General features: G+C 35.6%; 1 protein-coding gene across 4 annotated transcripts in view; it reads right to left on the bottom strand.

Annotated features, from left to right (window-relative positions):
* The window catches only part of LOC117414928 (leucine-rich melanocyte differentiation-associated protein-like), a 341,523-nt gene that overhangs the window by 116,285 nt on the left and 212,765 nt on the right, over positions 1 to 12,473 (bottom strand). For all 4 annotated transcript variants that reach the window (XM_059026369.1, XM_059026370.1, XM_059026368.1 and 1 more), the window contains 2 exons: positions 2,136 to 2,267; positions 508 to 642 (listed from right to left, as the gene is read on the bottom strand). In XM_059026369.1, the coding sequence (XP_058882352.1) occupies positions 508 to 642; positions 2,136 to 2,267 (267 nt within the window). The remainder of the gene's footprint in view (positions 1 to 507; positions 643 to 2,135; positions 2,268 to 12,473) is intronic.

The raw sequence follows: 12,473 nt of genomic DNA, 5'->3' as shown, positions 1-12,473 counted from the left end.
AACAGCTAGTTAACCCCTCGGCCAGAATATAAGAACCAGCAGCTGTCCGTGCAGGAGGAGGGTGTACAGAGGACAGTACGGGGAGCGGAGAGAGCGAGGAGAGAGAAACTGCATTTAAAAAAACAAAAACAAAAACAATAACAAAAGACGCGGCGCTTTTATCCGTGCCGCAAACAATAATACAAAAACAGTGTACAAATATATAGGGGCGGGACACTCCGCCACATGCATACTTCAAGAATGTATATGGTACTGTATCTGAAAGAATATTATGTTTGGGTAAAAATATATAAATTGACAAAAAGCCAAAAAATGTTTTCAAAATCTTCAGAATTCAGAAGATCATTGATGGGCCAGGCCTAGCTGACATTTTTCATTCTATAAAATTGTTCCCATTACTTCTGAAGAATAAACTACCAACAACATAAGGGATAGCTACAATGATTTATTTTGGTTATTTGTCTACCCTTCCTTATAGTGTAATGTGAACGCTACTGTTTAACTAACCTGTATCTTTGGTAGTCATCCTCATCCTTATCCAGACTGACAAGTTCATTGGGACAGGCTTCATTACCCAGTAGACTGAGGTACTCCAGGGAAGGTGCCACTTCAGCCACATGATCCAAAAGACTTTCTATATCTGTTATGTATCTCGGGTGAGGGTTAAGGATTCAATGCCTTCAATTAAAATAACATTTATAGAGGAACTGCCACTGGTATAAAGCATACTTCATATAACGTACAATCAAATTTACCACGGCACTCAAAAGCCTGTCAAAGTTATTGTGGAGACAGCAAACTGGGGGCACATTTAAGTCACAGTTTTTGGCAGAGGCTGAACGAATTCAGCTGTTTTGTCCCTTGTTTCTTTCTTCATTTCCTAGGTGGTGCAGAACATTAAAACATTGACAAAATGATGGATGCCGTGTGGTAAAATGGTTAGCGATTGCTGGAGCCGTGAAACTTTTCCAACATTGAAACAAACAGCTACTTCACAGCACATTCATCACAAATACATTCACTTCATTGGAAAATGAGCCTAAAGTGTCAAAATACAACAGCACTAATGCACCACTTGAATATAAATGTCTCTGTGCCACTGTAAGACATAAATAATTAGCCCATTACCATGTGCAGGCCACTTCAGAACTACATTCAGTTTTGAGGTTGTGTTATTAACTTCATAGTTGACTATATAAAATATTGTTTTTGTTGGTAGATATTGCTCATGCTGCCTTTTCTGTGGGCAAATACTGGCTATAAACGTGCATAAGAAGTTAAAATATGATAACCTTTATACTGTTCCTAAAAATGTATTCCCATTTGTCTGTAAAATACATAGACATAAACTATTCCCTAAAACACATATTTATAAAAAATTAAAAAATTCATCCAAAGGACATTATAGAGGCACATTTGCTGTGTTTACATTATACATAATACAATTGTTGGCGGTCGACTTTAAATATTCTAACTGTTTTTACATCTTACACATGTCTCTAACATTTTTGAATTTCTAATTGGTCACATCCCAAACCTTTTTGGTATAAACCTACTTGTTGTATTTAAAAAACAAAAATGTGAAATATTTCCCTATGCTGGCCAGTAATCTCTGCCAGCTAACTTCAACAAGAATGCTAGGTGTTATTATTTCCAAGTAGGTCTAGTTCTAATGTAGGAAAGTACATTGAACCAGCTGTTTTTCTCAGTGTTCATATGTCAAAGTTATCAACATGTATTTTACTGTAATGCCAATTTTAATTTATCAACACTGCTTTGAATAAAATACTTTTCTGACAGAAAGACTAATGCACTTTGATTTTGTGATGTTGTAGTCTTTAGTTTATGGCAATAGAAACACATTCCCATGTTACCATATTCATTACTCCACTAGAGGTCACCCTGTCACAAAACCTTGTCATCTTCCAGCATAAGAAAATATATATTGTATATATTTTTTTAGTTTAAAATATAAAAACAAACTAACACACATTGGTATTGCCGAACGTAAAACTTTAAAAACACAAATTAAATATACAGACACACAGAACATAACACACTTGTTTAAACTGTATTAAACTATACTTTACATTACATGAGACATGAAAAAAGACATTTGAGCATCTTTTGAAAAGGATATCTGGTTCTTATTGAGTGTTAGGGTATGGAGGTGTGGTAACCTGGGTAACAGGAGGTCATTTCCAAGGAGATTGTTGTCCACAATCAGCTCTTCCAAGCAGCTGAATGCTTTCAGTCCCTCCAGTGACCTGCAATGATAAGACAACAGGAAAAAAATGATGCCACTGAATCAGGACAGCTATTATGTGCAGAAATAAATATTTTAACCATCCCTTTCAGGAGCTGGAATAGTTTTGGTTTGGGCCCGTCAAAAGGGTGAATGGCAAGGATTAGTGGCAGTGAGATCGCTGGCATGGCATCACATCCTTCACACACTGGCAGGATGAAAGATTGGGGTCACTTAGTGAGTAGCCAGGATCCAAAACAAAAGCCTTCAGAAATGGGGTCTGCAGGATGAATTTGTCAATGTCTTGTGCCTTGAGGCGCCCAGCCTCGCCTGACCCTAACCTCCGTTCCCAAGATAAATAACTATGTCACAGTTCACCTTCACTCCCTGGACCCACAATTAAGGTGTTATCCATCATGTTGTCTTGGATAATAATATTCCTAAAAGTAATTGCTATATCTTTAAGGACTTCTGCAATAGGTCCCTTGAAATTTGGAAATGGACTTTTATAATATAATTTTAAATTCGTTTTTTAAATATATTAAAGCAACCCCTGATTTTCGCACTCTCATATTGATCCCACTGCATGATAATGATCTAGTGTCTCCGTCACTGTTTGTTTTATAATCCCTCACGCTGCAGTGGTTGACACCCAGCATTGATGCATCTGCATTGAGTTAATTAACATTTAAAACTGTCAGCCCCCCTTGAAAATGAAGGGTCCTGTTTTGTTTAAATATGGTTGAAACCGTACTCCACCTCCAGAAAGGACTTTGTTTAGAAAAATGCTGAACACTATGTGTCATGACAGTTTGTAGTGAAAGGCATTTATCTAGGTCTGCCAAACAGACAGACCATTCAACATGTACCAATATATCTGTTGTTTTCTTATTAATATAACTCACACATAAACACTGTGTTTCTATTGCTATAAACTAAATATTAACCTTAATGAAGAGAGATTAGGGGAAAACATTCATATTGGATTTTGGTTTCAAAGATTTCATTACTGAATGCTGCTATAATAACCTTTTATTACATATTTTTTGTTCAAGGCAAAAATTACCACCCCTACATGCAAATTAGCCTTATGGGATACTAATAGAGCCTTTGTGAATAAATACAGCCTATGCTCTGGTCAATGTCACCATCATAATACACATTGTCCCTGAGTTATGTTATGTAAATATAATACTCCTATCATGAGAATCAGCAAATGGTTGGCAACTGGCACTGAGAAGAAAGCGCAAATCCAAAAACGCTTCAGGGAAGGCATAAAACAAAATGACAAGGCATGAAGTGGGACAAAGGCCTCAGAACACTAGAGGGAGTTGCCTATTGAAACTGCTTTTCTCTATGAAGCTGAGACTGGGTATAATAATACCCACTTCCCAAGCAAGCAAATAAAATGGTGCCCAAATCCCCTTACACATGTCTAATTTCGATATTTTTGCCATGTAATGTTATTAGCTGCTCAGTTAAAAGGGAGCTGCATTACACGGGGGGTTGCTTATTAATTGTTGTTTTCATGTCACCACTGTGGTGTGCACTTGGTGATTTAATCAGCTAAATTCATAGCTAAGGGAGAGGGACGGGATCAAATCTAATAGAAGGTGTTGATGATTAACATTAATACCATCTTGCCTACATACTAAGCTTTTATTAGGTTATGTTTTATTGTCTTTAATGCTGATGTAGAAAGAAAGAAATATTTTGCTGATTGTGTATTTTTCAATATATAGATTAGTATATGATATAGAATTACCATAGTGCTTTCCTAGAGATTATAAGATTAAAAGGACAATGGCAGGTATAGTGGTTATTTTCCCTTGTTGTTTTAGAATGCTAATAAGCATCATTGAGCTGTGACTGCATGCTGCTTTCTCCCAGAGCTCTAATGACCTGAAAGCTGCCCATTATCTCACCCACAGGTACCATTTCAGTTACCTCACTGCCATGCTTGCACCACACTCCCAGAGGAGCCCAGTGCAGCCCAGAGATTTTCATAGCAATTTCCAAAGTCACATCAAAATGACAAAACATCACAACGCATTCAGCTCTGTCTGATTCAAATGGAAAGAACTTTACATTTCCACTGTAATTAACCCTATCCTTGTTAAGATAATTATGATCAAGCTCCCTGTCATAACTAATATCACAGCATCATCGCCTATGGCTCACGCATGGCCCTCATTAGCGTAACAAAACAGTGCGCAAAAACAAGCAAGAGGCACTGGCCTCCCCTGCCGAGGCAAAACAGACCCTGGAAATAAAAAAAGAACTGACGCATAGCGAGTAGTTTCAACACACCAATATACATCCCTTTGTATCATTTCCAGCACCTGTCTCTTCCTTACACCACATCTTATTGTCTCCTCAGTTTCGAACATTGTTGACTATAAAGACTTTGACATCCAGTCATTTTTTTGTGAATATAATGAAAGCCAGCTCAAATTTCCAGCTATTGTTGTCAGAATTAGCTTTGTTAAAGCCTTGCTACTTCTTGAAACACACCGTGGTGCTCATATTATGGACACCCTATAATTTAAGATGATCAAATTATTTGGATACTAGTTTATTATAATTGTTTTTATTATTTTTTAACCACAGGAACAAATGAACAGTTGGCTATAATTTTAAGTCTTTATCATTAGTACTGACACCCATTTAGTGGAACCCATTTCCCCATTGACTTGCATTGGGATTTAAAGTCCATATATCCTGTGATCACAGTACTCTTTACAGAATCAATACATCCAGCAGTGAATGGACAACACAGCACATGGCACAAGTGAAAATTACACAGTGACAGACAGGCCTACTAGTCAAAATTGAGCAAATAGAAATGTCTAGATTTGTTTGTCTCAAAGAAAAACTGTTAATGATGTGTTGTTTTGAGAAGATATAAATAATTAAACCTTTAATATCTTAAAGTAAGTTTACTGTTTCTCAGAAACAACAGGTGGACATTGTATAATCATGCTAGCTGCTTCCAATTAAAAAAACATATTTATAAAAGCATAACTGTTATTGAATTTCATTTATTTATATATAAAAATGAGCTACTAAGCTGTCAAACTGTCAAGTTATACAAACAAAACATAAACTGCAGCTATTCGCCAATGGCTAGCCTGAGCACCCCAGCTGCCACTGCATCTATAAACTACACCAGTATAGCCACAAAACAACCTGAGGTCTCTGTGCTAACACTCAAAAGTTGATTATTTACATAATGCTGCCACTGCCTATTCAGTTTTGGTTATATTTCTGAATGTAGTTTATTATGTTTTAAAATTAAAACCAAAAAAAACATACCAGTATCCAGTATGTATTGTTAGGTGTTACTGTTTTGGAGAGACAGACCACTGTTGACAGCTGACAAACAATACAGTGTTATTTGTTGAATGGTCAGTCACTTGTGCCATTAGTTTGTATGTATTTCAGGTTAGATGTCTTTAACCTGTGACCAAAAGGTAAAATAAGCCTGTTAGACTTTTGGGAGACAAGCTGAAATATTTTCGATACAGAAATGTCAAAAGGAATTTCATTAGGAGCTGTTAACAAAGATTTATTTTGTGGTTTCCAAAATTAAACAAATTCTTGTTTTTGACAATACTTGACCTTTAAGCAGCATTCTTCCCAGTCCCCCTGAGGTGGGTAAAAATGACGGCATGGCATTGGGTTCAAGGGTTGCCTTCTATCTTGATAAACACACTTATTTTTTTCTAGCTAAATTCTAAAGTGCAATTAAATTCAATGTATAGAAAATGTCATGCACAAATGTCACTTATTTTTACAGGCATCTAATCACATAGATGTATTTGGCCTAGATGTAAGAGGTCATGAAGGAGTGGTCTTGCATAAACAGTGCACTGCTATAATCAGACATCTTTTGATTAATTATACTCCATGAAACCAGGTAGGTGACATCGCATTTAAGTCCCTGTTTTTTCTACAAGATAATAAAATACTTGTAAAACATCTGTATAGCCAAATGTATTTTTTTAAAAATATGTATAACCATGCTTCAGAATTTGTAAGAATTATTTTTTAGTATACAAATATATATTTTTAGAAGAACAATCTTTTTTTTTTTTGTACCCAAGTATTCAATGCCTTAAGGCTGATGGTTACTTTTTTGATGCATGACATCAAATATTGTGTTTCTTGTTAGAACAGGTGGCATATGTAATAGTAAATGAACACCAAATTTGGTCCTCAAAGTCCTTCAAGTTTTAGGTATCATTGGAAGGAGGTTACATGGTTTAATTTAAGTAAATGAGAGTATAGGTGTAACAAACACCAGCAGGGCTCCAGAGAGGACAGTAATTGTGACTCCCTGTCCTAAATAAACCCATCAATTTTAATTTTATTTTAATAGATCTTTTTTCTTTAAACGTCACCTTTTATTCCAACACATTTGCTCTAGTTTTTCCTCTAAGCCAGCACCCCTAAAAGGCCACACTCATCTCTTTATTCTTGTAGCATTCTTTGACTCATCTTAAATACTGATGATACTTTAGTACAAGTATTTTTCATATGGTCAGCTTTATTTTTGCAAAAAATTGGGAACTGAAGTTCCAGAAAAGAAAGATTAATGTAATTAAAGCACTCCCATTCACATGCTAAATAAAAAACGTTCCTCTTTTCTCAGACCTTGTAAGCAGTTGAAAAATGTGTTTTGGAGCAAAGCATGTGTTGAATTGCCACTTTTGCTGAAAAGGAGGTTGCTGGCAATAGAAAACATAGTTCTAAAATAAATATTGCAATATTTGTTTTAGACATGTGTTAATAAAGAATATATTTATCCTTACCCTCTAAAAAGTAGAAAAGAGTGAATTTTTAATTCCTGTTTACAAAACAGAAATATCTAGAACGCAAGTATTGTTTTTCGAGAGTAGTGTCAGTTCTAAGACAGGCCTCCAACTAACTTCAGTGTGGAAAAAGTAACGTTTTTATTCCAGTAAAGCAGCAGAGGCTTGGGAGTGACAGGCAAATTGACGTGCTGTTCAGAGGGCACAAGATAAATGTTTGATGAATTGGCCAATGCTGGAGGAGTGATGGGCTTCATATGTGCATAATGGACTAGCCGCCTTTCAGTTCAGATTGCCTGCCAAGATAAGAAACCATAATGAATGAGCAAGAAGAGCTCGGCCATAAAAAGTAGGGTTTGACTGGTTTTAATAAACTTAATAAAAAAAGTGTAGGGAGCTGTGAGGAGAGAGACCAGGATTGGCACAAACAAAAGCCAACTAGATTGGCATGTTATTAGGAAAACAGCAACACACAAACTTTTAAAAGTTGTCAGTCTTACAAAACATTTCCAATCAAAAATATTGTAATGAGATGTACTAAAGCAGCAGGCAATTGCCACACTTACAATCGCATCAATTTGTTAAGAACTTTTGAAAGCATGTTTTAAACAGTCACAATTGTTGCTGGCATTTCCCAGTTCGTTTTTTCTCATGTGTTGCCAGTTGTGCTCAATGTATTTTTGAGATGAACATCCAAGTACCTAATTTTCTCTAAAGTCAGGGTGTCCTTGAAAACAAATTTCAATGACATTTCTGGTTTTCTCAGTGTGTTGGGAGCAATAGACTGCAGACATGTGCCACTAACCCCTCCAGCTCATTCTGAGCATCTGTATAGGACCGTGATCTATTGTGTGTTAATTGTCTAGGCTACTAGACCAAGTTAATAAAAGTTTCAATTTAAAATAATCTTTTATTTGCATTGTACACCAATGCAGCAGCATGATTTATTTTGTGTAACCAGTAGGCTAAAGTACAAAAAAAGTGTGCTAGGTATTCATTTGATTTTACTACTGTACTGTATACTGTATAGGCCTACTGTACACATTTATATTTTTACATAATGTAATGTGTAGCTTACCCAAAACACATCAGTGTTATTTCAGAGCAATGATTTATATTTAAAATGCATCGAGAACTGTAAATGTATGTGCGTGCGATTTTATTGTACTGTTTTTAAACCCAACCTCCTTATGTCGGATCGGACAAACATGTCCGGTTTAGCTAGGAGGACTACTGTATGATCATGAAAAGCTTTTTGGGGGTGAAGGTTGGGGCCCCACTATAAAATCTGATGGGATTAAACTGCCTTTCATTATATATATATATATATATATATATATATATATATATATATATATAAACAGTATTAAAATAGGTGAAATGAAGATGGAACAGAATGCATTGTACACCCGATTCTTGCACCCTTGCGGGGCAGCAGTGTGGAGTAGTGGTTAGGGCTCTGGACTCTTGACCGGAGGGTTGTGGGTTCAATCCCCAGTGGGGGACACTGCTCTTGTACCCTTGAGCAAGGTACTTTACCTAGATTGCTCCAGTAAAAACCCAACTGTATAAATGGGAAATTGTATGTAAAATAATGTGATATCTGTATAATGTGAAATAATGTATAATGTGATATCTTGGATAAGGGCGTCTGCTAATAAATAATAATAATAATAATAATAATAATGTATAGCCGTTACCCTTCGGGCACTCTCTGCTGCAGCAAACCACAACTCAACTGCCACTATTTTATTTGAAAAAATGTCGCACAACTCTCGCTGGAGATCTCGCTAAGATGATGCAATAGTTAAATTACTATATTGCAGCTCTCTTCATTAACATATGTTTTCTTATTGCATACGACAAAATGTGCACTTTGCGAATTGTCGTAACCAAAATGCAAATTGCGGTATGTTTGCACTGCGACTGGCCTGTATTAGTACATCTACCCCTTAATTTCTTACTAGTTTACAATCAGAAAAACACAATTACATTGTTTTTCTCCACCTCAAATAAATGGAGGCAAAAATTGTCCCCATTAGCTTTCATTTGTTGTATTAGTGTGCTAAAACGAAAATCAACAGCTGCAAACATATATTATTCTAAAGTACATTGATTGCTAATATGAAAAAGAAGCATAATGCAATCTCCATTGTTCTCTTAATGATTGGTGACATGTGGGCTGTATTGTACATATAGGCAAACCTCATATACAAAGGCTAACAGATATACATTCATAGATGTAAAATTAAACTCCCAGTACATTTCACGCACATTATAAACACAATGCATTCTATGCAATTAATATAAAAAATGGTGGCTCTGAATGCAGCCATTGCTTAGTTAATTACATTAGAGTTCTTTGTGTACCACGGATATTGAACATCTAACAATGCATAAGTCTGTGTTTACTGTCAGTAAAAATAAATAAAACATCAGTAAAGGCTCTCACATTAAACCAATGACAGTATTTACATTAATTTAGATCAGTTGACTACTCGGTTGATCTATTAAATGTTGCATACTATATATACCAAACTGTGACTTTTCATATAAATATAATAATGCATTATTTTATCCAGTATGAAGAACCAAGTTCAATATTGGTCTTCATTTAAATTGCTTCGTATACACATAGTGAAGAACAGATTCAACCATTTTTATTGTTACTTATTTACTTTTATTAAAAGTATTGTTATTACTGTTATTAATATTATTTATATAGTTTATATCACCTTTTACAGTTGAATCGGGGTTACAATTAGGAAAGTCTGTCTCCAGGTATTTTCACAGTTACTAACTTTTGTAAAAAATAAAAAAAAAAGTAAAAAACATTGAAGGATGTTAGTTCCCGAGCTATAACTCTTGACAACGTTACATCTTTATTACATTTTCCAATTGTAACCTTTCATTCTCCCACTTAATCTTTCAGACCCCAACATCAGCCCCAGCTGGGTGGAGTACAATCCTTGGTTTTTCAAAAACCTCAGGCTATAAGGACTTCAAGGGCTAACAATTTGGAAATGCCTCTTAATGAGTTAATGATACACATGTCCATTTTTCCATTATTGGAGTAAACATCCCAAATTGCAGTACACAGGAATATGTGTGTGAATAAATATGCATTTTAATAAATGCACATCTTGTATAGTGCATGAGATACTATCTGTTTCTAACATATCACTTGATCAGTGTAACAAATATGTTGCAATATTTTCTTGGAATTGGAGGCAATAATAGACTAATGGTTAGCTAGACACCATCTATGTCAAGAGTGAACATAAAATGGTAAAGGAAAGCTTTTCTTTTTTTGGTTATACAGTGTACAAAAAGCCCCATCAATATGCTCAGTAAAGTAAATCAATAAGTACAAAATGCCTAAAGTCAGTAACAAAGTAGTTCTGGTTCAAGGTTCTTAGTGCTGAAAAAAAGGTGGTATGAGAGCGCCTCTGAAGCGGCGGGTGAATTATAGACTGCCTCTCAAGATTCACAGCTCTTCGTGGTAGGAGGTTAATATTCTCACATGTCATTAGGTCTGCTGGCTCCACTGATGGCTCATTGAATCAGGCAGCAAATTATTTCCTCATGCTGCAGAGGACGCCACACTTCAAAGGGAAGGAGCTGAGGTCAGGACGGCTCTCCAGTTTGATTAATGACTAGGGATCAGCAGAGGTTGCCTGTAGGTAAGAATGTGACTGAAGCTTTTGACAGCACTGACTTTTTAAGCTGGATTTGACCAGGGTCCTAGCAAACTCTTTTTCCAACACTGCCTCAGCCTGACCTGATGGGTCCTGTCAAGAAAGTTCCTGACCCTGTGCCCTTTGTTACCAAGCATGGGAGCTGTCTGCCCAGCTTGATATCTATATTTCCAAAGGCCACCTCTTCCCAAGTGGTTCCAGTCAGAGTAAGTGTACGACAGTGGCAGGCTGGGCAAAAACAGATATCTTACAGAAATTGCAAGTAAATCACTGAGATGTAGTTGCTTTTTTTTGTCACATACAAAATATACAGGGTAATTTAATGTACTTTATTAAAAAATATATATTATTTTTAATTAACTGATATGTAATGTTTTGTACCTGAGAATGTCAAATATAGGCAAAATAAATTACTATTTGTGGAGAACAGCATCATAAATACATACTAATACTGATATAAAGTATGGCACAGGCTATGTTTTTTGTTTCATCTAGGCACATGTGCCATATGCTGCTGACAATAAACTGTCCCCAGTGAACTACAAATCTGAGAACAAAACATTATTATTGAGCACAATGACTAAATGATAATCATTACATATTTGTAGCTGTTGTACCACTGATAACTAAAAATTTGGTACCACTCCTATTAACTTTGTATTTATTTTTAAAGTTGTTTGAGCAATGCTTTTTCTTTGTATCGGTCCCTGCTCAAGCAAGTACAAATCCAAGGTTTATGATGGTCTGGTTAACACATTATCACTAACAGAAGGTAAGTACAGTATGTCAGTTGTCAAAATATCCATAGTAAGCTTTGCAATGGCACAATTATTTTGAAAGATTTCATGATAGAAGCAGAGTAATGGAAATTTGTATGGACCCTCATGATACAATTTTTAATTATTATTATTTATTTTTTTTAATAGCACACATATAGATCTACAGTTTCCAGGAATCAATACATGTGTGTTGTATTAACCTAATGATTACTGTAAATGTATCAGTGTTATAACTAAGTGGCTGTCAGAGGACCTTAAGAACTCAACATCTGTTAAGAATGAAAGCCTCTGGCCAACGGTGAAATAAGCTCTTTGTTGTCATAAACATGCTTGTTTTTCTGTTAAAAAAAAAAAAAAAAAGATAAAGTAGGTCAGAAGTCATAGAGAGCATGTGTTTAGCAATGCACGACTGATAGGAAATTTAAGAGACCAGTCATTTAAATTTCTGTCTGAGTGCCCCCAGTTAAAGGTCAACTATCACACTTACCTTAGATGGGACAAACAGGATTTAAAATCCCATATCACCTGCCTTGTTACACAAGAGGTCAGTGTGTACGTTCCGGTCCAAAATTGTGAGTTTAAATAGCTACACAAGGCCTGTAAATACATTTCAAAATGTGTATTTTCAAGTCACAAGTGATCCCATTAAGTAATGCTTTTATTTGAATGTAGTTGTGTACAAGAGCTATGAAAGTTAAAGGTCTGTTTGATAAGGGGCTATTATACACAGACCAGTAGGCATGGATGGCTTGCATTGAATATCAGTCAATAGTATTCTCAAGTGAATTTGAAGTTTACCTAAGAATGCTGTATAGCGGTTCATACTGCTGGTGAAGTTGCCTGTCTTACATTAGTACTGAACAAAAATATTTATATAATATCTAACTTCCATATACACCCTGGAAAGATAACCACAAGCTCCAGGTGTTTTAGTATG

This window comes from Acipenser ruthenus, chromosome 7, assembly GCF_902713425.1.
Source record: "Acipenser ruthenus chromosome 7, fAciRut3.2 maternal haplotype, whole genome shotgun sequence".
Lineage (NCBI taxonomy): Eukaryota > Metazoa > Chordata > Actinopteri > Acipenseriformes > Acipenseridae > Acipenser > Acipenser ruthenus.
The sequence above is the reverse complement of the archived record's forward strand: the minus strand, read 5'-3'. Positions and strand labels throughout refer to the sequence as shown.